General features: G+C 41.9%; 2 protein-coding genes across 4 annotated transcripts in view; one reads left to right on the plus strand and one right to left on the minus strand.

Moving 5' to 3' along the window:
* Window positions 1-285: 285 nt before the first annotated feature.
* Window positions 286-24,517, plus strand: part of LOC310669583 (growth hormone secretagogue receptor type 1-like) — a gene marked incomplete at both ends in the record, with an annotated part of 81,966 nt that continues 57,734 nt past the window's right edge. The window contains 3 exons of one of the 3 annotated variants that reach the window (XM_083423945.1): window positions 286-2,172; window positions 3,708-3,974; window positions 11,871-14,085. In XM_083423945.1, the coding sequence (XP_083280071.1) occupies window positions 1,419-2,172; window positions 3,708-3,974; window positions 11,871-11,908 (1,059 nt within the window). Of the gene's footprint in view, window positions 2,173-3,707; window positions 4,001-11,870; window positions 14,086-24,517 lie in introns of those variants that run through there. The other 2 variants (XM_083423944.1, XR_014507237.1) reach the window with 2 other exon arrangements.
* LOC310669452 (fibronectin type-III domain-containing protein 3A-like) overlaps window positions 13,957-24,517 on the minus strand; it is a 36,636-nt gene continuing 26,075 nt past the window's right edge. The window contains 7 exon segments of the mRNA XM_083423491.1: window positions 13,957-16,807; window positions 18,274-18,395; window positions 19,194-19,360; window positions 20,198-20,410; window positions 21,695-21,975; window positions 23,147-23,296; window positions 23,551-23,664. Coding sequence (XP_083279617.1) covers window positions 16,487-16,807; window positions 18,274-18,395; window positions 19,194-19,360; window positions 20,198-20,410; window positions 21,695-21,975; window positions 23,147-23,296; window positions 23,551-23,664 — 1,368 coding nt within the window. The 3' untranslated portion in view covers window positions 13,957-16,486.

Raw genomic sequence — 24,517 nt, forward strand, 5'->3', positions numbered from 1 at the left:
AGCCAAACCTGGAAAAAATAATTGATTGGGGCATTCTAATTGGATTTGCAGTATCAAACTGCTGTATGTCCCTTCCAGGTAATGGTGAATGTGCTCCACTTTAGATGATAGATTAAGGAGAAACGGAGAGGTAGGCCCAGCTGTTTAATGTTCCCTTGTTTAAATGGCAGAGGATGTTGATGGATGGCTTCAAAATGTTGCCTTGTTTGCCATGCTCCACAGGGGAAGGGCAGGTGGATGAAGGGTGGGAGAGGAAAGCACTCAAAAGATCAAACTTTCCCAAGTGATTCCTGGGAGACGTAGCATTTAATCAGGGTTTTATGCATGGCTGCTGCCCCAACCAGGCAAAGGGATGTGGCCTTTGCTCCTTGCTGCTGATGACTTTAAAAACAAACAAACAACTATTCCCAAGCTGCAGATAATGTAAATGTAGCAGAAGCTTTGGTGATGTGCAGTGGGGAAGCAAGAGCTGCAGACAATGAATTTATGAAAGAGCCTGGCAAACATTTTGCAGAAGGAGAAGGTATGTTTCTCAACTCTGCTGGCTTTGCTTGTTCATTCCAGCACCAGTGCATGTTTGCCTTTCTAGTGATTTGTTCAAGCTGTTAATATGTTGTTAATAGTTTTGATGCTGTTTTTATTGTTGCTCCTTACATTTTAAAAACAATCCTGTTCCTTCCTCCAAGGAGCTCAGGAAAACAAACAGCAGGCATGGAGAACCCATGGTCCTTCAGAGGTTGTTGGAGTACGAACTCTTACCAGCTCTTACAATCGATCATTGGCCATGCTGGATACAATTAATGTGAGGTGAAACCCACGGAAATACAGGAGGCATTTTGCATGAAGGCATTCCAGGAAGCAGCTCCAGGTGTAAGAGGCAGCAAGAGAAAATGGGCAGAGTCATTTCAGAGAGCAGGAGGGGTGAATGAACTACAGAGGGCTTTGAAGGTGAGAAACAATATCTGGGAGCAGATGGGAAGCCAGTGCAGGGATATAAGGAAGAGTGTCACATGGTTAGAGAGACAAAAGAGGTAAATAGTTTCGGCAGCAGAGTTCTGTACGGAGATGTATGTGCATGGTGGCCTCCATACAACTGACCTTCATGGGCTGTTTAATTCAACTACATCTCAACTGTATACGCTGAATTTCTTTTTCTTCTCTTGCTTCTGGCAGATATCTCTTCTAAAATCCCAACACTATTTCTAGCTTCAGAGGCTGATTAACACTGGACACCTGCCTCTTCAAGTTCTGTAGGCTGTTGGTCTGTATAAGCAGCCCGCAGTCCTGGACGGAAATGAGATTGAACTTGTTGATGGGGGAATTCTCAACACATTTGGAAACTTCACTTTGAAGCAAAGAGCACTGACGGAGGAGGGTGAGCAAGTCCCTAGGCAAGTAGGGATCAACATTAATCAGAAATGGATTTTTTTTCATTGAATGGTTCCATTGGAAATAATACAGAGTATTATGAAGACCCTTCTTCCTTGTTTGACATGCCTGTCTTAGTGCCAGTGACAATTATTTGCATCCTCTTGTTCTTCTTGGGCATCACTGGGAACATGACCATTATATTAATTTTTAAGCGATACAAGGAAATGCAGACAACAGTTAATATGTATTTATCCAGCATGGCGTTGTCTGACAGTCTGATCTTCCTTGGCTTGCCTTCTGATTTGTATAGAATCTGGAAGTATAAGCCGTACATCTTTGGTAATTTCCTCTGCAAGTTTAATGTCTACCTCAACGAAACCTGCACTTACTGCACCATACTCCACATAACCACCTTGAGTGTCGAGAGATATTTTGCAATCTGCTTCCCTTTGAAAGCCAAAGCAACCATCACTAAAAGGCGGGTCAAAGGCATTATCCTCCTGATATGGGTTTGCTCTGCGGTGACTGCCATCCCAATCCTGTTTCTCTTCGGCGTAGAACACCGCAATGGAAGCCTCCCAGAGGAAACCAATGAATGCAAATACATCGAGCAAGCAGCCCGTTCGGGACTTCTAGAAACAATGGCATGGCTCTCCACCCTGTATTTTTTCCTACCTGTGGTTTGCTTAGTTCTCCTCTATGGGCTGATCTGTCGAAAGCTCTGGAGAACTGCACGGAACCTGGAGGGGCACCATGCTGCAACGAGGGAGAGGCACCACCAACAAACTGTGAAAATGCTAGGTAAGTAGCATTCCGCTGTGAAGAGCATGACTCAAATGCGTCAGAGTGGAAGGAGAGACATAGAAAGCAAAGTTAAAGAAAGACAGGAACAGCCTTAAGAGTAATGTGTTTATTCCATAATGTGATCAGACAAGACTGTTCTCAACATGTGGCTGCATCCACACCATACATTTAAAGCACATAGCTTCCACCGAAGAATTCTGGGAACAGTAGTTTGTTAATGGTGTTTGGAATTGTAGCTCTGTGAGGAGTAAACTACAGCTCCTAGGATTCTTTGGGAGAAGAATCACAATAAATGGATGTGACTTGTATTGGCACTTGTACTCACCAGATACTGGGAATTTGGCTTGTTTGAACATGGTGGGGATGGTCCTTTTAGACCAGCGATGAGGAACCTGTGGCCCTCTAGATGTTGTAGGGTTACAGCTCCTATTAACCCCAGGTCAGCACAGCCAATGGTCAGGAATGATAGGCACTGTAGCTCAACAACATATGGAGGACCACAGGTTCTTCATCCCTGATCTAAAGAGGTTGAACCAGTACTAGGTAACCTGTGGTCCTCCAAGTGTTATTGATTGGAGCTGATGGAAGGTGGGGACCAACAATATCTGGAGCACTTCCTGGTTTCCAGGTAGGCAAGACTGCCTTTAATTTTTGTTGTTGCTAAGAAAACCGCATGCAGCTTGCAAATTTCAGCCTGACAAGAGCTGGCAGAAAATTATTGCATAGCCACTCTGAGGGTGGGCGTAGGGGTGTCCCGGTCAACTCTTCCAATTAACCTCCGTCTCCAAGGTCCATCCCATGACATCACCTGGTTTGGGCCATGAAATTTCAGGAGCTGGGATGCTCTTGGCCTGGCAACCCTAGCTGAAGTACAAATTGTCAGGGGGAAAGAGCCTCCCCCATAAGTTTTGAACAGCTCCTAGATATGACATTTCAACGGTCTCCTACTTTCCCAATGTCTTCCATGGAGACCTGTCAGGGTTCATTCCTCCAGCTAGCCTTTGCATACGCTTTAATTCTCCCACTGCTATGTTTTAGTTTGTTGCTCTGGACTGTTGGTTTTAGAATGGATTTTTTTAAAAAAACATTTGACCTCCACAGTTGAAAAGCAGTCTTTATGTACCACCAAGTACATTGATTAAAAGGCCCATTTGTTCAAAGATGGTAAAATCTACTTTGAAAGCAGGAGTGGAGAACATTGAGCCCAGGGCATCAAAGCATCTCTATCTGACTGTCTATCTCCTTAAGCAACTTCCCTAGTGTTTATCACTGACTGGAATGCGCCCTTGGACACTGATAATTACTTTTGCTTTGCTGGGTAGAGGATAAAGAGGGGAGTTGTGTATAGAAACTAGACTAGTAGTCAAAGGTGAAGTAAATTCTTTGCTGCACCCACTAATTCTGGCAACACTCACCACTAGCATGTGGCTCTTCAGGGAGGTCTGCCCAGAAAGCTTTGGGCTATTTTAAAAGGAGGGAAGGACTTAGTGCCTGGGATTGACCTGCAGAAATATATTCTCACCCTCATGTAGCAGTCGTGGTCGTGGCCTTTGTGCTCTGCTGGCTTCCCTTACACGTCGGCCGAATCCTCTTCGCCCAGGGAAGCACAGTCCTCTATGAGATAAGCCAGTACTTCAACCTCATCTCAATGCTGCTGTTTTACTTTGGAGCCTCTGTGAATCCAATCCTTTACAACGTCATGTCACAAAAGTACAGAAAAGCTGTGTGCAAGTTTCTGAACCATAACCAGGCTTGGCAGCAGAGGAACTTAAGCAGGAGTGGCAAGACCTCTGTTGAAGGTGTGGAAATCAGTTCTTTCCTGTAAAATAATTTTGAAATATGCTACTAGAAATGTAAATGCTTTGCTTGCAAGATCTCCCCCAACCACCCACATCCCTTCTCTCCGCTCCCATATAGATAGATAGACATATAGATGATAGATAGATAGATAGATAGATGATACATGATAGATAGATATAGATAGATGATAGATAGATAGATACATGATAGATAGATATAGATAGATGATAGATAGATGATAGATAGATAGATAGATAGATAGATAGATAGATAGATGATAGATAGATAGATAGATAGATAGATAGATGATAGATGATAGATAGAATCATAGAATCATAGAATCATAGAGTTGGAAGAGACCACAAGGGCCATCGAGTCCAAACCCCTGCCAAGCAGAAAACACCATCAGAGCACCCCTGACATATGGTTCTCAAGCCTCTGCTTAAAGACCTCCAAAGAAGGAGACTCCACCACACTCCTTGGCAGCAAATTCCACTGTCAAACAGCTCTTACTGTCAGGAAGTTCTTCCTAATGTTTAGGTGGAATCTTCTTTCTTGTAGTTTGAATCAATCATAGATTATAGATAGATAGATAGATGATAGATCGATAGATAGATAGATAGATAGATAGATGATAGATAGATAGATAGATAGATAGATAGATAGATAGATAGATGATTGATAGATAGATAGATGATAGATAGATAGATATGGATAGATGATAGATAGATAGATAGATAGATCGATATAGATGATAGATAGATGTTAGATACAGCAATTCAAGAGCTCAGCTTCATTTAGAGGTGGATAAAGGTGTCTGTTTCAGTTTCTCTTGGTTTTATTTTTCCAATACAGTTCTCTGAATTTCTGCTGCAATTTTACCTTAGAAAGAAAATCTTTGTTAAAATTCATCAGATTTTTTTTTGTGCTAACCTTTCCTAATAAGCACATTTTTGTCTAATGTGCACATTTCAACAAGCTGCTTTCCCTGATATAATACACCTTTGTATGTTATTTTGCACTAACATATGCATTTCCCCCTAATATATGCATTTTAATGGTTAGAGAACTGCATGGCAAAATCTACTGCTTGCTCACATACCCTCCCCCTTGACCCTGCCACACCTTGTGAATGTGAAAAATATGCTACATATCCGTTCAATGTGAAAGCATTAAAAGCAAATGGGGGAGAAAATCATGACATTACAATTTCATTCTTTTAATTTCCGCATTCATCTTATTTATTTATTTATTTTAAAGTAGATCTATGGGGTGCATTCATTTTGTCTTTTGTTTTCAAAATGAGTAGCCCCTCACTCCTAGTCTAACCTGTAGCATTGTTTTTAAATACCATATCACAGACAGTTGAAGTAGATATTTCACACACAAACTAAGCTTTAAAAGGAATTGTTTGTTTGTTTGTTTGTTTGTTAAAATCAAACCATGCCACCAATAAACAAATGTAATAGAATATTTTGTATGCCTCAATTTCTCAGTGATGCAAGATTCCAGAGGTTGCAGACGCTCACCCAGGGTTCATGCTTCCTTTTGGAAATGAGGCACAGCAGAGACTGTGGTGTCTTTAGGATATATATTTTATTTACATGTATATTCAACCTGAGTTTACGATGTATGGCTTCACAGCATAACACCCCAATAAGGTCCTGCTTCTCCTGTAGCTGCAGCCTTGGATTCTAGAGATCCAGCATGGTGCTCTCTCTCCTTGCTGCTTTGCTTCTAGGTCACATCACTGCAATTCAACTTTAAACTCTGCATAGAGCCTGCTTCCTCCCCACAAAAACTCATATCTATCTATCTATCTATCTATCTATCTATCTATCTATCTATCTATCATCTATCTATCATCTATCTATCTATCTATCTATCTATCTATCTATCTATCTATCATCTATCTATCTATCATCTATCTATCTATCTATCATCTATCTATCTATCATCTATCATCTATCTATCTATTATCTATCTATCATCTATCTATCTATCTATCTATCTATCTATCTATCTATCTATCTATTATCTATCTATATCTATCTATCATCTATCTATCTATCTATCTATCTATCTATCTATCTATCTATCTATCTATCATCTATCTATCTAATCTATCATCTATCTATCTATCAATCATCCATCCATCCATCCCTCCCTCCATCCATCTATAAATCTATAATACAGGCAGCCACTATTTTGCGTGTGTCTGATTTACACACGACCACCAACGTGCAGGTCTTTTTTTGTTCCAGGTACATAGGTCTCTCTCCATTCCCATCTACTTGGGCTGGAAGGATGCACCTGTTGAACACTGTCACTGTGTAATCTAAATGAAAAAAATGCTCCAGTGGGGAATATTCACATTCAGACTATGTACAAATTAATGGCTTAAAACACAGCGAGGTCATTTCTCCCCCTACTGCATACCCAGTCATATTTGTATGCTGCTGTACCAGAGAATGGGTGGGAATGTCTTCACCTTGCGTGAGTCAGGTCTTTGGTTTCCTTGCCCCTGCAGCCCCAACCATCCCAAACTCCTATTCATGAAGCAGAGATGCACACATGCTTGGTGGCTGTCTCAAATATACACACCTCATCTGAACTGCAAAGAGAATGTGGCTTAGGTTTTCCCTTCAGATTGAAGCTCATTTGAGAGGGGGCATTGTGTGCACACAGATTCAAAATTGGTGGTGAGAGTGCAGGTACAGCCATAAACAGGCAGGTAGTGCCTTTTATTTAGAGCCCCAAAGTCCTGTCCCCCCACAAAAAAACAACAACAACAAGCAAGCTTTTGAGTTTTGATGAAGTCTTCATTGGGCTGGATCATGATTGAATGTGTCGCTTACAGCCTTTGGTGCTAAAGGAAATCAGTTTGCACCAATCAAGCTAAGCTTGTTAGCACTGTCCCTATGACTATACCCCATAGAGCTGGCTTTGTCAAAACTGTTCTGTTTTATAAGTAGTGGGAAAGACAAAACACTTACTGGCAGCCACACAAACTGCAGAGTGTGACAACATTTTACATTCTTATGTGTATAGGAAACAAAATACGAAAGAGGTGGCAGGTGTGTGTACGCACACCAACCCACCCACCCACACCTCTTGCACCTAGTGAGGGAGATCATATTGAAATGGCTTACTTTTCCATGGCTTCCCCATCCCTACCCTGTCAAATCATAGATAGCATCTGCTCCCATTGACTGAATCATTAAAAACTATTTTTCAAAACCCTGATCAGTACCACTTATCCCAGGCACAAATCCTTATGGAGTCCTCTTGCTTTTTACGCGTGATCGCCTTGAAACCATCAGCAAACTGTAGATCACCCCTGAATCCACAGGTGTGTCCTGCAATTTATTGTTGACTTTGTCATCTACCCATGTGAAGATCCATGAGGAACTGTGCTTTGGATCAGTGTTTTTGCGGTACTGGCAAGTATCAGATTAGCCTTAATTTAATGGGTTTTTCTTTTGGGTAGACCCCCAGGTAATATCATGTATATTCAAGAAGATCTTTTTTAAATTTTGCCCTAAAGAAAAGCAAGGAATCTGTGTGGGGACTTTTGTTGTGTGCACTGCACATAGATAAACCATGGATGACAAGTGACCAGAGGAGGTAGTGCCCACAGCATGCTCTCAAAACCCCAAATGCACACATGGGGCCCGATATGCAGTGACTGGCAGTGGCTCAACAGGCATTGCCCCTACTTGGAGATTCCAAAAACTGAAACACAGGCCTTCTGCATGCAAAGATCATATGCTTGATGTGGCTTAATTACGGAAAGTCTTGATTTCTAGGCTTTGTTTCCTCCTCACAGTGGTACCGCCACCAAGCTTTGGGAGGAGGATGAACCGGTGTTTGTCCTGAGCGATGGTGACAGTGGCAGTGCTTGCAAGGATGCATCCTGTTGACTTTTCATGGTTGCTGCTTTCAACCTCCTCCCATAGGCAGCTTGACCTGCACCCGCAACAGCTGCTGGAGAGCAGGAGGAGGAGGAGGAGGAGGAGGAGGAGATGCTCCTACTGTTGAGGCCTAGCCTTGTGTGGCATACCAGCTCTGAGGGGTAAGCAGAGGGCAGGGACACCTTGGACAGGAAGAAAGTGGGAGAGGAGCAGAGAAGAGCACAAGTCCTGGCAGAGCATCCTCCTCAGCTGCACCTTGCCCCATTTGGGTTCAATGAGTTTTACTCCCAACTGTGTACAATCTTATAATCAACCCTGGGAAACTATTCAGAGATGATAAAGGCATTCTACCTTATCTTGAGCCTTGCGCTTTCTCATTTCCTTGCATCCCACTGTTTTATTTAGTTCAGTCCGCTTCCCCTCATTAATTTTCTTAGGTATTCTTTCATTTTCTGATCTCCTGCCTTGTATTTCATTTTCTTATGTCTTATCCCAAAAGATTTAAACTTGGGGAGGGAACGCTATGATAAAATAGCTTGGGGATAAGGAGTGCTGGGGTGACTCCTTCAGAATCAAGCAGCACGGCTTAAACATAGGAGTGAATTAGACATAGAGATGTTTTGAATATTGTTAAAAGAAGAGCATTATTTGTTTATCTGATTGTTTGCCTGAATGGCAATTCAAATTTTGCTGTGCCAAATAACATTTTGATAAGCTTGTGAAAACAGGAAAGTGCCAGAGAAAACGCTTCAGTCTAAAGTTAATTAAAGTTGTAATATCACTTGAGAATGTAGATCTGTTGACTGGTTTTTCTGGCCAGATTTCAATGAACTTCACACAAAATAATCACTTTCTGGGGTAGTACAGCATCTGCATTATCAGGAAGATTATGGATGACAGCTGGGCTGGTTGATGATAGCGGGGGAAAAACAAGTTTTGCTAGCTGGAGAGATTATAACTATGCTTCCCAGTAGCGTAGATGGTTAAAATAATAACCACCACCATCAAATGTAGACTATATGTTTAGCAATCAGAGCTGAAATTCAGATGATCTGCAAATCTACATATGGAAAAATGCATAAGGAACCTGATCATTTAATTTCATTAGTTCTTTCTTTCTAATTCTGAATGCCGATCCCAAAATGCATGAGGGGTTAATAATCGATGCAAAATTTGTGGGTTTTGTTTTATTTTGTGCCTCGCTTGAATAAAAGAAGAAGCTGTCAGTGACAATGGATGGAATGTTATGTACCATCTCATATGTGGATTTATTAGCGATGCTTAAAAAATTGCTAACAGGCTGATGTTATGTACCCATTATATGTATTGCACACATCCATATGTATGTATTTTAGCTGCTGTGCTGCCGGCAGCAGTTTCTGGTGCAAAAACTGAAGAGGAACACATTGTACTCTGCCTAACGTACATAATAATCGCTTGTAGCTGTGCTTCTTGGCTCCTAAACTCTAAAAAAAACCTACCTATAATATTTTGTAAATTTTATGTTTCACCCTTCTTGCAAGGAGCTCAGCATAGATCTTCTCCCCCCTCCCTGCCCCCTGCCCCATGTGAGGTTAGCATAGGTTGAAGGGCAGCATCTAGCTTACATTCATATTTGTTTACATTCCAACCATTAGGCCACATTGCCTCTCAATATATAGATAGTGCTTGTGGGATGCAAGTAGGCACTTAGGCAGATAGTGCTTGGTCCTGATGCATTTTTGTCCTACCTTGCTCAAATGCATCTCTGTTTCTTTGTTGTAGGTTGCTTTGAGCATGATGTGTGTGTGTGTGTCTGTGTGTGTGTGTGTGGAAAAGCGGCATACAAATAAAATGAATGAATGAAGGTGGCATACAAGGTAAAGGTAAAGGGACCCCTGACCATTAGGTCCAGTCGTGACTGACTCTGGGGTTGCGGCGCTCATCTCGCTTTACTGGCCGAGGGAGCCGGCGTACAGCTTCCGGGTCATGTGGCCAGCATGACTAAGCTGCTTCTGGCGAACCAGAGCAGTGCACAGAAATGCCGTTTACCTTCCCACTGGAGCGGTACCTATTTATCTACTTGCACTTTGACGTGCTTTCGAACTGCTAGGTTGGCAGGAGCAGGGACTGAGCAACAGGAGCTCACCCTGTCGCGGGGATTTGAACCGCCGACCTTCCGATCAGCAAGTCCTAGGCTCTGTGGTTTAACCCACAGCGCCACCCCTGTCCCTGGCATACATGGTGCTCTCCTGCTATTGTACCCTCACAGAGGTAGATTAAACTGAGCTATAGTAACTGGTTCAAAGGCACCCAGGGATCTTCATGACAGTGGTGACTTGAACCTGGGTCTCCCAAGTCCTAACATACACCCTAAAAAGCATGCCACTCTGGCCCTTTGACTGCCCCACAGAACTAGAGCAGCAGGAACCAGAAAAGGACATGATAACCCAGAGATCGAGCCTGAATGATCTCTACATCAAGGGTGGATCCAGGATAGATTCTGGTAGGAAGCCAATGTAAGCTGGCACATCAGGAATAAAGCCAAGTTAGAACCTAGTGAGTTATGAGAATAGCCTGCTAGAAGTTGGAAAGCAATGTATGGAACTCTGGTATAAGCAAGACATGGGCGCAACAGCACTCTCCTCTTGTGCAGTTTTTAGCACCTCATATTCAGAAGCATGAAGGGACGCAGGTGCCATTGTGTGTTAAACCACAGAGCCTAAGACTTGCCGATCAGAAGGTCATGGTTTGAATCCCCGCCATGGGGTGAGCTCCCATTGCTCGGTCCCTGGTCCTGCCAACCTGGCAGTTTGAAAGCATGTCAAAGTGCAAGTAGATAAATAGGTACCGCTCCAGTGGGAAAGTAAACAGTGTTTCCGTGCGCTGCTCTCGTTCGCCAGAAGCAGCTTGGTCATGCTGGCCACATGACTTGGAAGCTGTACGCCAGCTCCCTCGGCCAGTAAAGCGAGATGAGCGCCGCAACCCCAGAGTCAGCCACGACTGGACCTAATGGTCAGGGATCCCTTTACCCTTATTCAGAAGCATGCTGCCTCCAAACGTAGAGAGAGAATATAGCTCTCAGGGTTAGTAGTCCTTGACAGCCTTATCTTCCATGTATCTGTCCAATCTTCTTTTAAAGCCACCACTCCTTCTTGTGCATGAAATTCCATAATTTAACTGTATACCATAACTAGGCTCTTGCAACCCTGAATCTTCCAACGTCCAGCTGTTTCTTGGGGGTGGGGTGGGGATAATGTCCATGAGTTCTAGTATTACAAGGGAGGAAAACTTTTCTCTGTCCACTTTCTCCACACCATGTATAACTGTATACACGCCTCTGGGTGGTCAATGTATACCCTTGGAATGGCCTCATAGATGCTTTAGTTGAGATTCCTGCATTGAAAGGAGATTGGGCTGGATGACTCTCAAGGTCCCTTCCAGCTCTACGGTTCCATGATTGTCTCCCCTTACTCTTTTCTCTAAACAAATACAGCCCAAATGCTGTAATCTTTTGACACTGCCTTTTCAGACCATAATAATTATAGCTTGATAGAACTATTTTTGCTGGGCAGACCATTAAAATATATTCAGAGGCAAGGGCTTCTTCCACATGCCTTGCCCAACCAGTAGCACAGACGGCAGTCACTATGCCACCATTTTGCAGTAGGCTGCTAAACTGTTGCCCTTCCCACTTGCATTACCTTCAGCAATGCTGCCTGCATTATGGACACTTGCCATCCCTAAAACCACCACTTCGCAGTAGGCCGCCTAGCTTTCAGCACTCTCCAGCCTTGTCCACAAGCTGTTGTGTTTGTGTGTGCGCTTGTTTTTTAAACTAATACCTGCTCTGAACTGATAATACCTGCTCTTCAGATGACTTAAAATTTTAAAAATAAAGTCTTTTTTAAAATAAATAAATCAATAGCACGTTGAAGCAACATAGCCATCTAAAAGCAGATCTAGAAAGGCGCGAGAAAGAGTCATTTCATTTAAACTTAGGTGTCAGCTGGAAGAAACTGAAGCGGTTGCATGCCTAGCCAGAGAATGCCTTCGTTGACAGCAATGGGGTTCTGAAGCACCTCTTAAGGTACAGGGAGGCACAAACGAAAGTAGTCATTCAGGTACTCAGTGCCATTAAATGATTTTAACAATGAAACCTTATGCATCAGAGTAAAGCCCGTTGAGTTCAATGGGGCTTATTCATTAGTGTGTTTAAAATTTCAGCATTAACAGGTCCCTCTGAACCATGGGTAGGCAAACTAAGGCCCGGGGGCCAGATCCGGCCCAATCACCTTCTCAATCTGGCCCGTGGACGGTCCAGGAATCTCTGTGTTTTTACATGAGTAGAATGTGTCCTTTTATTTAAAATGCATCTCTGGGTTATTTGTGGGGCCTGCCTGGTGTTTTTACATGAGTAGAATGTGTCCTTTTATTTAAAATGCATCTCTGGGTTATTTGTGGGGCCTGCCTGGTGTTTTTACATGAGTAGAATGTGTCCTTTTATTTAAAATGCATCTCTGGGTTATTTGTGGGGCATAGGAATTCGTTCATTTTTCTTTTCAAAATATAGTCTGGCTCCCCACAAGGTCTGAGGGACAGTGGACTGGACCCCTGCTGGAAACGTTTGCTGACCCCTGCTGTGCCCAGAAACAGACTAAAAGGGTGTAAAACAGCTGCAACATGTTTAAGGTAGCAATCTAGCCATTGTATTTTTGACTAAGCTGCAGTTTCTGAACTGCTTTCAAGGCAGTCCCACACTTAAATTACAGTAATCCAGTTAGGATGGTTCTAGGGCAAGCCTTTGTCTGTGCAGAATGAGTTGCAGCTAGTGAAAAGGTGCTGTACATTTACAGAAGCTACCTAAGCCATCAAAGACAAAGCTGAATCTAACAGTACCCTCCTTGTTCTCCTAGTTGTTGGGTTTTTGTTTTTTTTGAGGGGTTGCAGGGTTGCACTCCACCTAAACAAGTTGAACTGTCACTCAGGAATTTGTATGGCTGCAGTGCCTGTCACAGGTGAGAAGCTGAAATAAATTGCCAGAAAATGCCCTGAGCATGAGGAATCTGGAAGAAATTCCAGAGCACGGCCCAAGAAGGGTACATGGCAAAAAGTGTAGAAGCTTGAGATTTCTACTTTTAAAATTGAGGTTTCTATTCCTTATAGGATACAAGCTTAGAAATTTATCCATGTCTTCTTGCTACTTTTTTCCATTTAAATTATTGGAATTAGGCAGAATTGGGAAGGGCAGTAGCTCAGTGGTAGAGCATATCCTATCTTGCATGCAGAAGGTTCTACCAACTCCCAATAGGGCAAGGAAAGAACCTTCTGTCACACCATGGAGGACCCTCATCAATCAATGCTGACAGGTAAAAAGGTAAAGGACTCCTGGATGGTTATGTCCAAAGGCGACTCTGGGGTTGCGGCGCTCAAATCACTTTCAGGCCGAGGGAACAGGCATTTGTCCACAGACAGCTTTCTGGGTCATATGGCCAGCATGACTAAACATCTCAGGTGCAATGGAACACTGTGGCGGAAACCAGAGTGAGCGCACAGAAATCCCATTTACTTTCCCGCTGCAGTGGTACCTATTTATCATGTTGCACTAGTATGCTTTTGAACTGCTAGGTTGGCAGACAAAGCAATGGGAGCTCACCCCTTGTGAGGATTCGAACCGCCGAATTTCTGATTGGCAAGCCCAAGAGGCTCAGTGGTTTAGACCACAGCACCACCCGCCAATGTGGACAATACAAAGCTAGATGGACCATTGGTGTAAGGAAGTTTCTATGTTCGAGAGAGATGCATTATGCATGTTAAATTTTCTGCCTTTTTCATTTTAAAAAACATGATACAAAACATCCCTTTGAAATTGGCCACAACATGAAAATAAAGTTAGAACCAAGAATGAGAAAGTCTGGCCAAAGTGTGACTGGTCATGGAATTTTACCTGTAGTGGTTGGTGCCTCAACAGTTCTTTTTATATGCCCCTTGAGGTCTGTCTCTTGCAACTATATATAAACAAGGGTCTGTGGCCCCTTCCTTCTTCATGCATCACCATACACAACACATAATAATTCCACAAACCCAATGGGAAAAAAATTTTATCTTTATTGGCCATATTAAATATATTATCTATTTGATAGTTACAATTTAGTAATACGATGCCTGGCAGGTTTAACATAAGTATGAAATACAGCAAAAAAAATAAAAATAAAAATACAAGAGAAAAGGGGATCTAATACATTAATGCCACTAGAGTACATCAGCCTGGAATGTATAATCGTAAATATAAAATTCTACCATTATGTTCTCCAGTAAATCATCTGGACATATAAACATTTGGTGGCAAATACACATACAAATTAAACTTTTAACTTTCCAGGAAGTCATAATTTTGGTTAGTATTTATTCAAAAAAACCTAATTTTTGTTTAAAAAATTGTATCTGACATACTATTGCCAATTAAATAAGACTCTGTATTCCCTCCCAATCATTTTTGTCAGAGAGTTCAGCAAAAACACACCCTTTGGCAACAGAAATCTGCTGACAATCTATTGTTTTATATAAAAAGTGAAGTATGAAAGAAAATCAGGTTGTAAACGTTCCTGTGAACTAAAAGACACTAACGTTTGTATAAAACTCTTTCGAACATTGAAGAGAGGCTTCCATTACAATATATGATAAACTTAAAAGTTCTTCTACAAGTAGAACAATACATTCAAACATAGTTTCCAGAATTTTTTTTAAAAAATCAAAATAAATAGATCACAAAAAGGAGAGTACATTTTTTTTTTTGAAAAAGATTAATTTCAGATTGCACCATATATCTACTTTTAAGATAGTTAAGTGATATGTGTGTCTGTGTGTATGTGTCTGTGTGTGTGTGTGTTTCCACCCAGGTGTGAAATGCATACGCAATGCCACAAATCTTAATTTACCATTATGAACTAACAGCCAGTTGAGAAACACTTTTATGATGTTCTGCTGTCTGAAACAGAGACATCTCAAGCTAAACTGACTTACACATTACATCCACTGTCCCACGTACAAGTGCAAATGCTCTGATGTTTCATAAAGTTTAACTGTTAGGTTTCTCTTATTAGTTAAACGGAACAAACTTATTAGTTTGAACTTGGATTTATTTGTCCAAAATGAAATAGGTTGATTCCAGCTTTCGAAGGAGCGTGAACGTAAAGACAACATTTAATTACTTATACTTCACAGGTACCTGCTGCAGAGGCTTGACAAAGAACAGTCTTATGTAGTGCATGATATTCACCCCCCTGTCCCCCCAAAACAAAACAACAACAACACTATTCCACCCAAAGCCAGACCTGCCACTGAAGATTTCATCACATAACTGAAAAGACTTTGGAACCACAAAAACAATGGAATATGAAACTGCTACCAAGGAGACAGCAATTCCCTTTAAAAAATTTAAAACTTTTTTAAAAGCAAGGTTCATTTTCACACGTGACTTGATCAGTTGGATTACATTGGAGAGAATCCCAAGAACTTAAAAAAAGTGAAAAGAACCGACCACAGTTTGAATCTTTTCTTAAAAAATTTATGTTAAGAATAGTACAAAAAGCATTTGCTCAGTTTGAGCCAAATAGTGGAACATTTATCATAAATGCACTTTTTGTTCTCATTAAAGACAAAAAATTTCTGTGCTTTTCCTCTGAAAAAAAACACGCCACGGTGGTGTTCAATCAGAAGCACAGGGCGTTACTGTTCTCTCAGAGAGTGAACTCTGGTTGGGCCTACAAGTTGCTTACCAACGAGAGAGAAAGCATTTCATTCAGAAATGTTACAGTATAGAAGGGGGAGTATTTTGCCACGTTACATACCAATGCAAATCCTTCTGTACTTAGGTGAATCTTGGTGCCTTGAGGTGCTTTTGATAAAAAAAAACCTCCTAAGAATGCAGACACCTTCTATGACCCTTGGCTCTTGAAGTGATAAATCTAACTAACTAGAATCCCAAAGATTAAAATGATCAGAAAAATAAAAGTATCACTAAAGTAGAAGTTGCTAAGATTTTGGTTTCGTTTCAGTCTACAGTATATATCTGTTGTGGTATGCTCTAGCAATGTTCTTTAATACAGTACTGTTCTAAGCCGAACCATCTTTGCTGCTGTATATCTCCCATGTCCAAAGGCTTGGGCTGAAGAGGCTGAGCTCCCCCCACCACACCAATCCTTTCTTGGCTTTGAATAAAAATCTTACTGTGAGAATTTTCCACAGAGAATTTTCTCTGAGAATCACAAGTGCATATTAAGGCAGCTTGCTTGCTTTATTTATTTATTTTGCTGTTTTCAACAGCTAACCCTGATTAGAAGATGCATAACTATGTGGTAATAGGAATTTTCTTCTGCTCATTTCTTCTTACCCCTCCACCCCTGGGAAGGAAGAGTTTGTGGTGGAGGGGGTTGGGAGGGGAAGAAGTTCTACCTACCCAGCCTCGCTGTTAAAAAAAGTCCAGCAGCAAAAATGGAAACGTGGGTCTTATACAATCATTCCCAGTTAGCATTTTAGTTGGAATTTACATAAATACCCAAGGCATAAAACTTCTGTATGAAAAATAACAAGCCGAGTATTGAAGTCGACCCGCAAGCTCACTCGCTTACGATCACAAAGTACTGAATGAGAACAGCAAATGAAATGGCAACTATTGCAAAGATGACGAGAAGCAGGAAGGCAAACTGTTCGTCGCTGAGCGCCTTCTTGCGTTTCGTGAGGTCGGGTCCGGCATCTGTGTTTGGTGCTGCTGACGCCTGTTTCTGAGATGAGAACACTGCGTAAGGACTATATGGTCCAAAGAGTTCCTGGGATCCAGTGCCGTCATTATGCTGGCGTCCAGCACACACCCTGAATCGGTATTCACAGTTATTCTGAATGTTGGTAACACGGAATGAAGTCTCTGGTCCCTTGTATACCTAAGGAAGGAACAAATACATACGTATCAAATTTAAAACACATTCAAGTACGTTCTAAGTGCTACTGAATAGGAACGTATGAGGCTGTCAAATATAGACTGTCAGATCACAAGCCCATCTAGGTCAGCAAGGATGGCCAGCAGCTCTCCAGTGTTTCAGACAGTGGTCTTTCTCAGTCCTACCTGGCGGTGCTGGAGATTAACATGGGAAAAAGAGAAGGTTGTAGATCACTTGGCACTTCAGCCTAGAATAGCTGGGCCTGCCTGCTCCAACCTATTGCTTTTTATATGTTTTGGACTACAACTCCCATAAAAACCACCTGGAAGGCAACAGGTTGGGGCAGGCTGGCCCAGTTCATTTCTCAACTGTACTCATCCACAAAGTACAATGTTTTGGAGTTTAAAATAATCACAACCAACGGGGCTTGTTTGATAGGAACATGATAAATGTAGAATTTGCAGTCACATTACTAGAGACATAAGTCTTTAGAAACAGGGGTGTCAACCTGAATAAAATATTGAGGGCGCAGGTAAGCCCCACCCCACAAAATTAATTGCAAGAAGCAGCATGCACACAAGGACATAATTTGAATGGCAATGTTCATCAATATTTTAGGGGGGGAGGGCAAAGGGACCTTGGCCCCAAGTAATTGGCTCATACATTTAGAAATGTCTTCTATATGGCAAAACGTTTCCAAAGTGCAAGGACTTCTACTCTTCCTTGCTATTGAAAAAAGAAAAGGAGGTGGATGGTGGAGCAGGATGTGATTTTTGCAGTTGCAAAGAAATGGGTATGGGGAGTTAGGGATAGACTGGTGCGGTTAGTAGCACTGATGCTACCATTTGGGACTGCAGCCCAGCCACAGATTATCACCTCAGTGAGAACTAGGCCAGTGAATTGTGTCCAATAACGGACCTGGCTTAGTCATGTCCATTCACTATGGTGGGTGTACGCTGAGTAGAATCGAGCACTGGCTACAACCTAGAGTCTTGAAGCAGTGGTATGGAACCTGTGGCCTTTCAAGTATTGTTGGGACTCCTATCAGGCCTTGCCAATGTGGTCAAGTATCAGGTGTGACAGAGTTGCAGTCCTCAATAACTAGAGGGTCATTGGTCCCCTCTCCCCTGCTTGGCAGTTGCATTAATTCTGCTACCACATATAACCACAATAATGTTATTTTCTTCATGAGTTGGATTCCTGCTCAAGACAATTGAGGACCACCACCTTCCGTTCTGGAAAATTCTAATTCTTAAAATGAGACAACAGAGACAACAATATTTTTCAAAGGGCACATGCTTCTTCCCTGCTTCAGGAAATACCCTACACAACACCACTCTTCTGAACACACAGTATTTTGATCTTGCAGTTCAAAGAAATACATATAATAAAAATGACTTTTGCCACAAGTTAAAAAAATTACGTAAGAATCAAGACTTCTCAAACAGAAGAGAGATAACTGAGATTACCTGATCAACTTCCCTCCCACAGGCAAGTTGTAAAATGTAAACAATGGCATCACGTTTCATTGGCTGTAAAGTCTCCCATGTGACCTCACAGACGTTATCTCCCACTTGTTGCACTTTGGGTGCTGAAAAGAGGAAATTCATAACTCAGATCTTAGAAATCCATTTAAAATGTTGTGCATATTCTCAGCTTGCAATGTAAGACAGCATATGCATACCTGTGGTCCTTTCCATTTAATTAGAAGTTTGGCCCCAGGAAGAAGAAGAAGAAGAAGAAGAAGAAGAAGAAGAAGAAGAAGAAGAAGAAGAAGAAGAAGCAGCAGCAGCAGCGGCCCAAGGGTGGCTTCTTGGTACTGAATTTTTAAACCCTTGCAAGACAGAACAAGTCCTCAACTGGTGGCAAAATGGGAGCCAGATAAGCCTTTATGGGAAGATTCAACCACTGGCGCACTACAACCAAAAAGGCCCTGTCTTTAGTAGCCACCTGTTGTCACACCTGCAACATACCTCATTTAGTGGGGGGGGGGGGTTGTTTTAGTTTCTTGTTTTATATTTCTTGTCTGTGAGCCATGCTGGCAACCCAAACTTGAACAAAACTGGTGTGTGAATAGAACTTGTCCACATTTCCAAAGTGTAAGCAAAACACAGTAAATGTGACACTTTAAGGCAGCCTAAGCTAAGGTCCATCTCACCAAGATGTTTCTCCCACCAATAAGCAAGGTACACATAGAAGATTCTGGTTTCATCCCCAGTGACTACAAATCATAGGTACACTACCTTTCTACATGGAGGCTTATGACATTCTGTGCCAGCACTGTGTTACCACTCTTTGAATGGAGGTATTGCCCTGCATTGCCTCTAACATTGGAATCCCCACTTCCGAGTTTCCCTTGCTTAAATAACATATGATAAAATGTCCTCACCTTTCAGAGCAGGTGGTGTAGATTTGGTTGTGGTGAATGCGTAAACTTTAGAATATTCTCCATTACCAGCATCGTTGCATGCTTGGATTCTAAAGTAATATTTAGTGGATTCGCTAAGCCGCTGCACTTTGTACGTGTGACAAGGTCCACTGTAGATAGTAACGAATCTGCAAGGTTGGGGAAAAGATATGTATGTTATAGACTCCAAAGCACAGCTAATCATGCCTGTTTGCTTCTTTTCAAGATACACATTCTTCTTTTCAAGATGCACATTCTGATAAGCTGGTCTCTTCCGCTCTTTATTTCCTTGATTCCTGTAGCTATGTTAATCTCCAGAAGAGGAGAAATACTGTCAAGTGGCAACTACTGAGCAACATTTGAGGGCATTTTTTTTTTTTAAAAAAAGGCTTATCTATGCTTCTACATGATCCAAGTGGCATGATGTTTTGGAGTGCTCCATCTACCACCAACTACTGGTCCAATGGAATTAAAAGTCAGGAAGGAGGCTTCTTTTTCATTCAGATCAGTTCTCTTTATGTGATAGACAGTGAGACTATGTCTTCCATCCTCATCCACTCAATACATACACTCTTCTGCAGACGCCACTGGATAGCTATGTGCAACTGTAATGATCTATTACTGTTAATTTATATGCCAATATAGGCTTCGGGGCAGTTTACAAGTATAAAAAGCAATCTAAAAGCTGTACTGCCCAGCTTGTGAGATGGATTCTTAGGTTCTATCTAGTATAGTGTTGGCATGATGCGAGACCTACACACAAATGTTTTTGAATGTTAAGCCTATGAATAACCCCCCAGTGGCAGACGCCATCAAGAGGGGTGGGGAGGTGATCTCTTGTTCTCCACTATGGGTAAGTAGGAGAGTGATCTGGGTATGCATGTCGTCCAATCTGGCATCTTCTGAAACCTTGAGGAGCTCCTGAATATTAAAAACAAAACAAACACTCACTTCATCATGAGAACCAAGACACAGGCAGCTCTCACCTGCCAGCTTTAACTTCCATCTCGAGGTTGAAATGTGTTGTACTGGTGGCTACAGCTTTGCCAGGGCCATCACCCCATTTTAACTTAAGGCTCTGGTAACTAAAGACGGCGCATTCCATTTGTGGGGGTTGCGGAGGTAAAGGCTTTGTTTTTGCTTTAATGTGGGAGCTGAAGGGACCAGTTCCGAGACTGTTAAAGGCTTGGATTCGGATTCTAAGAGAGAATGAAGGGAAGAAAACTTGTCATTAAGATAAAATTATTGATTAGTTGTTGTTGTTGTTTTTTTAACCACAACTCAATGCAGAGGTGGGTTTTTAAAAACATTTTCCAAGCCAGAGGACTACAATGATAAACAGAAAATGGTTTCCTGCCAACATCCACTTTGCAGCATCCATCTACTAGGGATGCTAGAAAGACAGAAGGACTCATGTACCTTAAGAACAGAAAAAAGAGAGAAGTTTTAACAGGTACATTTACCTAAATCACAACTGTGCACTGTGGAGTCATCTCTTCTACATGTCGCGCTCAGCGATGTGCTTCAGATGTCACATTAAATCATAGTTAAAAATAACTGGTTTAATGCATGGGTGGGAAACATCCACCCTCTGGAGCTAACTAGGCCCACCAGGCCTCCCCATTTGGTTTGGGAGAAGCCAAGGTGGCTAAGCCAGGCTCTGCTGCCCTACACTGGGCATCACACACAATGGGGGTAGGTAAAAATCTGGCTCAGCCCTATAGAAAACTGTGCTTGCACAGCATTGTGCAAGGCAGTGTTTTGAAAAGGGCTTCTGAAGACCACTGTGGGCAAAAAGGGTTACCAGATGTCATTGTGACATCAGGTGACTGACCCACCTGTCAAATGCATCCCCATGAGGGATGGGGGAAGAAGATAATCTGGTTCACCACTCTTCTAGTGTCGGTCAATAAAGTAAAGTATATTATGCACAGCATGATGTTATGCTTTGCACTTCGATTACTTCGTGTTACAAGGGAGGGGGCGCTCAAACATGGAGTTGCCCCTTTCAGCACCTGCCAGTCTTGCTTAATTTCTGCCTGAAAGTGAAACTGAGGCAAGCGAAACAGCCACAGGGTGCCTCCTGTATTTCAGCCCCTGTAACTGCAACTGATAAATGCATATTAGATTTTCAACATTAAGGAAGCTTGAAATCTCCTTTTAAGGAGAAAGGTTAGGCCCAAGTGAAACAGGACATAGAAATGTGGATATCTGTGAGCAATGAAAAACTTGACAGGTAGCTATAGGGACTTCAAATATAATCTGATATAATCAGATCATATATCAAATATAATCAGGAATTTTTATTGGGAAGATGGGCTGTTGAAAAAGTATTAAGTGGCACCACTGCACTGTTTAAACCCACAGCCCCTGTGTCATAATGAGCCTGTTTGTGTGCCCCCTGAATCTAATTTAGCTTGACTGTTGCATTAAGTGTGCGCCTGATGAAGCTATGTTAATCTGAAACTGAACTGTATAATCACCTGTATAAAGTGTCAGGTTGCAGGTTCTCCAGAACATGGCTTGTAACTTTGTTGACAGTTGAGACTTGTTTTTCCCCATACTCTATATTGTAGCCAAGGATCTCTGCCCCATGGCAATTGGGCTCCTCCCACTGAAGAGCAAGGCACTTTGAGAGAGGAAGGCGGGCTTCCATCTGGTCTTCTTTGAGCAAGTGCAATACTGTCACTGCAGCTGGCACGGAAGCCGGGGTCGTGACCATGCTAGTCTCCCCAAACAATCCAGCACCAGCTATATTCGCGGCCTGAAGGAAGATGAAGGAAAGGTGTTAAAATAAGAGCAATAGCTAATTCAACAATTCAATAGCTGACACAGAATTCTGCTCTGAAGTTGGAAATGTCGTTATACAAAATAAGAAGAAGAAATGACCACTTGTGCTGGAGAGAGCTTCCTTATTTGGAAGAACTCTAGATCTTGCAAATAAGGGCTTGGTTACAAAGGTTGAAGCTTTTTTTTTAGCTTGGGGAAAAAATGGTATGTGTTGGGAACATGGCAGAGACCAGGGAGGGGGGGGGATTGAATGGTGCAGACAAGTGGACTATTTTACTTCACCTGTTACTGGGGCTGCCAACCTTTCTGAACCAGACAGCACTTTTCGAATTTTGAGAGTGTGCTCTGGGTGCCAATCACAAAATAGCTGCTAGGGGAGGAGCAGGGGCATAAGAAAAATGGCTGCCATTGGGAGCATGGCCTAACACAAAATTAGAGAGGCAGTCGCTTCTGAAAACCTCATGCTTTATTGAAAGTTCAAAAAAGTACATAATCATACGTGAACTAAACATGATGTGACATAAATAAAAGAGAGAGAAAGAAAAAGAGAATCAGCACCCATGTAGAAGGGAAAATAAAGGGGGGGGAGGGGAAACCCCCCCAAAACTGTATACTTTACTAAGTTGTTATTGTACTTCACCAGATCTTAACGTATTACTATTGTGAGAATGGATTCCAAATATAATTGAATTTGTCCATGGCAAGTCTGTGTTTATATGCAAGTTGTTCATTTGTTGCGAGTTGGATTGAACTCACAGTTTATTTGTAAGTTTGATTTATACATCCTCTCATTCTGTAATTTTAGCTTCTTCTTCTTCAACCATTTTTACCTGACCTTTATATTGTTTCCAATTTTCCAAATGCAGTTGCATTTTTTGCATCCAGACTAGTGGAATAATCGAATTGTGCCTCATGATGCAATATGACAGAATCACCTACTTCTAGCAGAGAGGGGTGGATAAAGTGAGAGCCATGGGCCATTGAGGATGCTCTGGGGTCAGAAGAGTCTTGAATAGGTTTTTTTTAAAAAAAAAATATTTCATGCAACACAGCTCTGGAATTACTGAGCTAACCTCCTGTTCAAGATCTCATTAGAACAAATAGCTCTTGAGCAAAAAAAGGTGGATGCATCCAGATTTACTTACCTGAACTCTGCAATAATATGTAGTTGCAGGTGAAAGCCCTCTCACTTCATAGGTCAGAAGAGGGCCACTGTATATTATGTGCATGGATCCTTCTACTTGGCCCCATTCTAATTTGTATTCAGTAACATCTGCACCATTGCATGCTGGAATCTGAAGGAAATAAAAGCAAAAAGTCAAAAGTCAAAATTTCTCATCGTTTGCAGACATATTCCACATATATTCCTGTAGCACAGGAGAAACTTACTGAAACAGTCAGTGTGCCCTATTGGATTCATTGATTATGCACACAAAGGCTCTTTATTATTAACAATTGTAAATTGAGAGTTTTGCAATTCACGTTTATTTCAATGGGGCTTGAATAACAGCCATGGAGTAGATGAATTATATGTAAATAAACAACATACCTCCCATGTGGCTACTACAGAAGTAGCTGTCTTACAAGTTAGCACAGGGGCGCGACACGGTTCTGGGGGCCCTGGAGCTGTAGAAAGCTCTGCCTTTTCTGAGGAAGGACCAAGCTGTAGGGAAAGAGGACCCCAGGATTAGAAAAGAGCAATCCAATTCAATACTCTTACAGACTGCTAATGGTGTACAACTGTCAAACTGGGAATGTTCTTTCTCTGGCTACTGAACTGTTGAGTCTATTTCAGTAGCATCCCTTACAAAACTGGTCTTCTGACTATTAGCCCTCCAAACTTTGGATCTGAAGCAGAACCCTTAGTAGTTTACTTTTGACATGTTGGCTTTTATGTAATTTTATTTATTCTAATTTAAGAAGAAGAAGAAGAAGAAGAAGAAGAAGAAGAAGAGTTTGGATTTGATATCTCGCCTTTCACTCCCTTTAAGGAGTCTCAAAGCGGCTAACATTCTCCTTTCCCTTCCTCCCCCACAACAAACCCTCTGTGAGGTGAGTGGGGCTGAGAGACTTCAAAGAAGTGTGACTGGCCCAAGGTCACCCAGCAGCTGCATGTGGAGGAGCGGAGACGCGAACCCGGTTCCCCAGATTACGAGACTACCGCTCTTAACCACTACACCACATGGGAAATTTAAGACATTTCTAGACCACTTAATTGTAGAGTTGGAATTATGGATCCTGAGGACTATCTAGTTCACCTTCCTGCAAAGCAGGAATATACAGCTGTCCCACACAGGGATCGAACCTGCAACCTTAAGTATTATTAGCACTACAGTCTAACCAACTGAGCTATCCTGTTCTATTTTCATTTATAAGAGGTGATTGACATATTAGCAATGTAGCACAGCTGCATCTTATACTGATCTACTAAGTTTGCATGAAGGTACACATACATCTTCTAGTACGATTCCATCAGGCATATAATCTGAATAGAGTCGTACCTTGGTTGTTGAATG

This window comes from Podarcis tiliguerta (genome assembly GCF_965153285.1).
Source record: "Podarcis tiliguerta genome assembly, chromosome: Z".
In the NCBI taxonomy this organism is placed as follows: domain Eukaryota; kingdom Metazoa; phylum Chordata; class Lepidosauria; order Squamata; family Lacertidae; genus Podarcis; species Podarcis tiliguerta.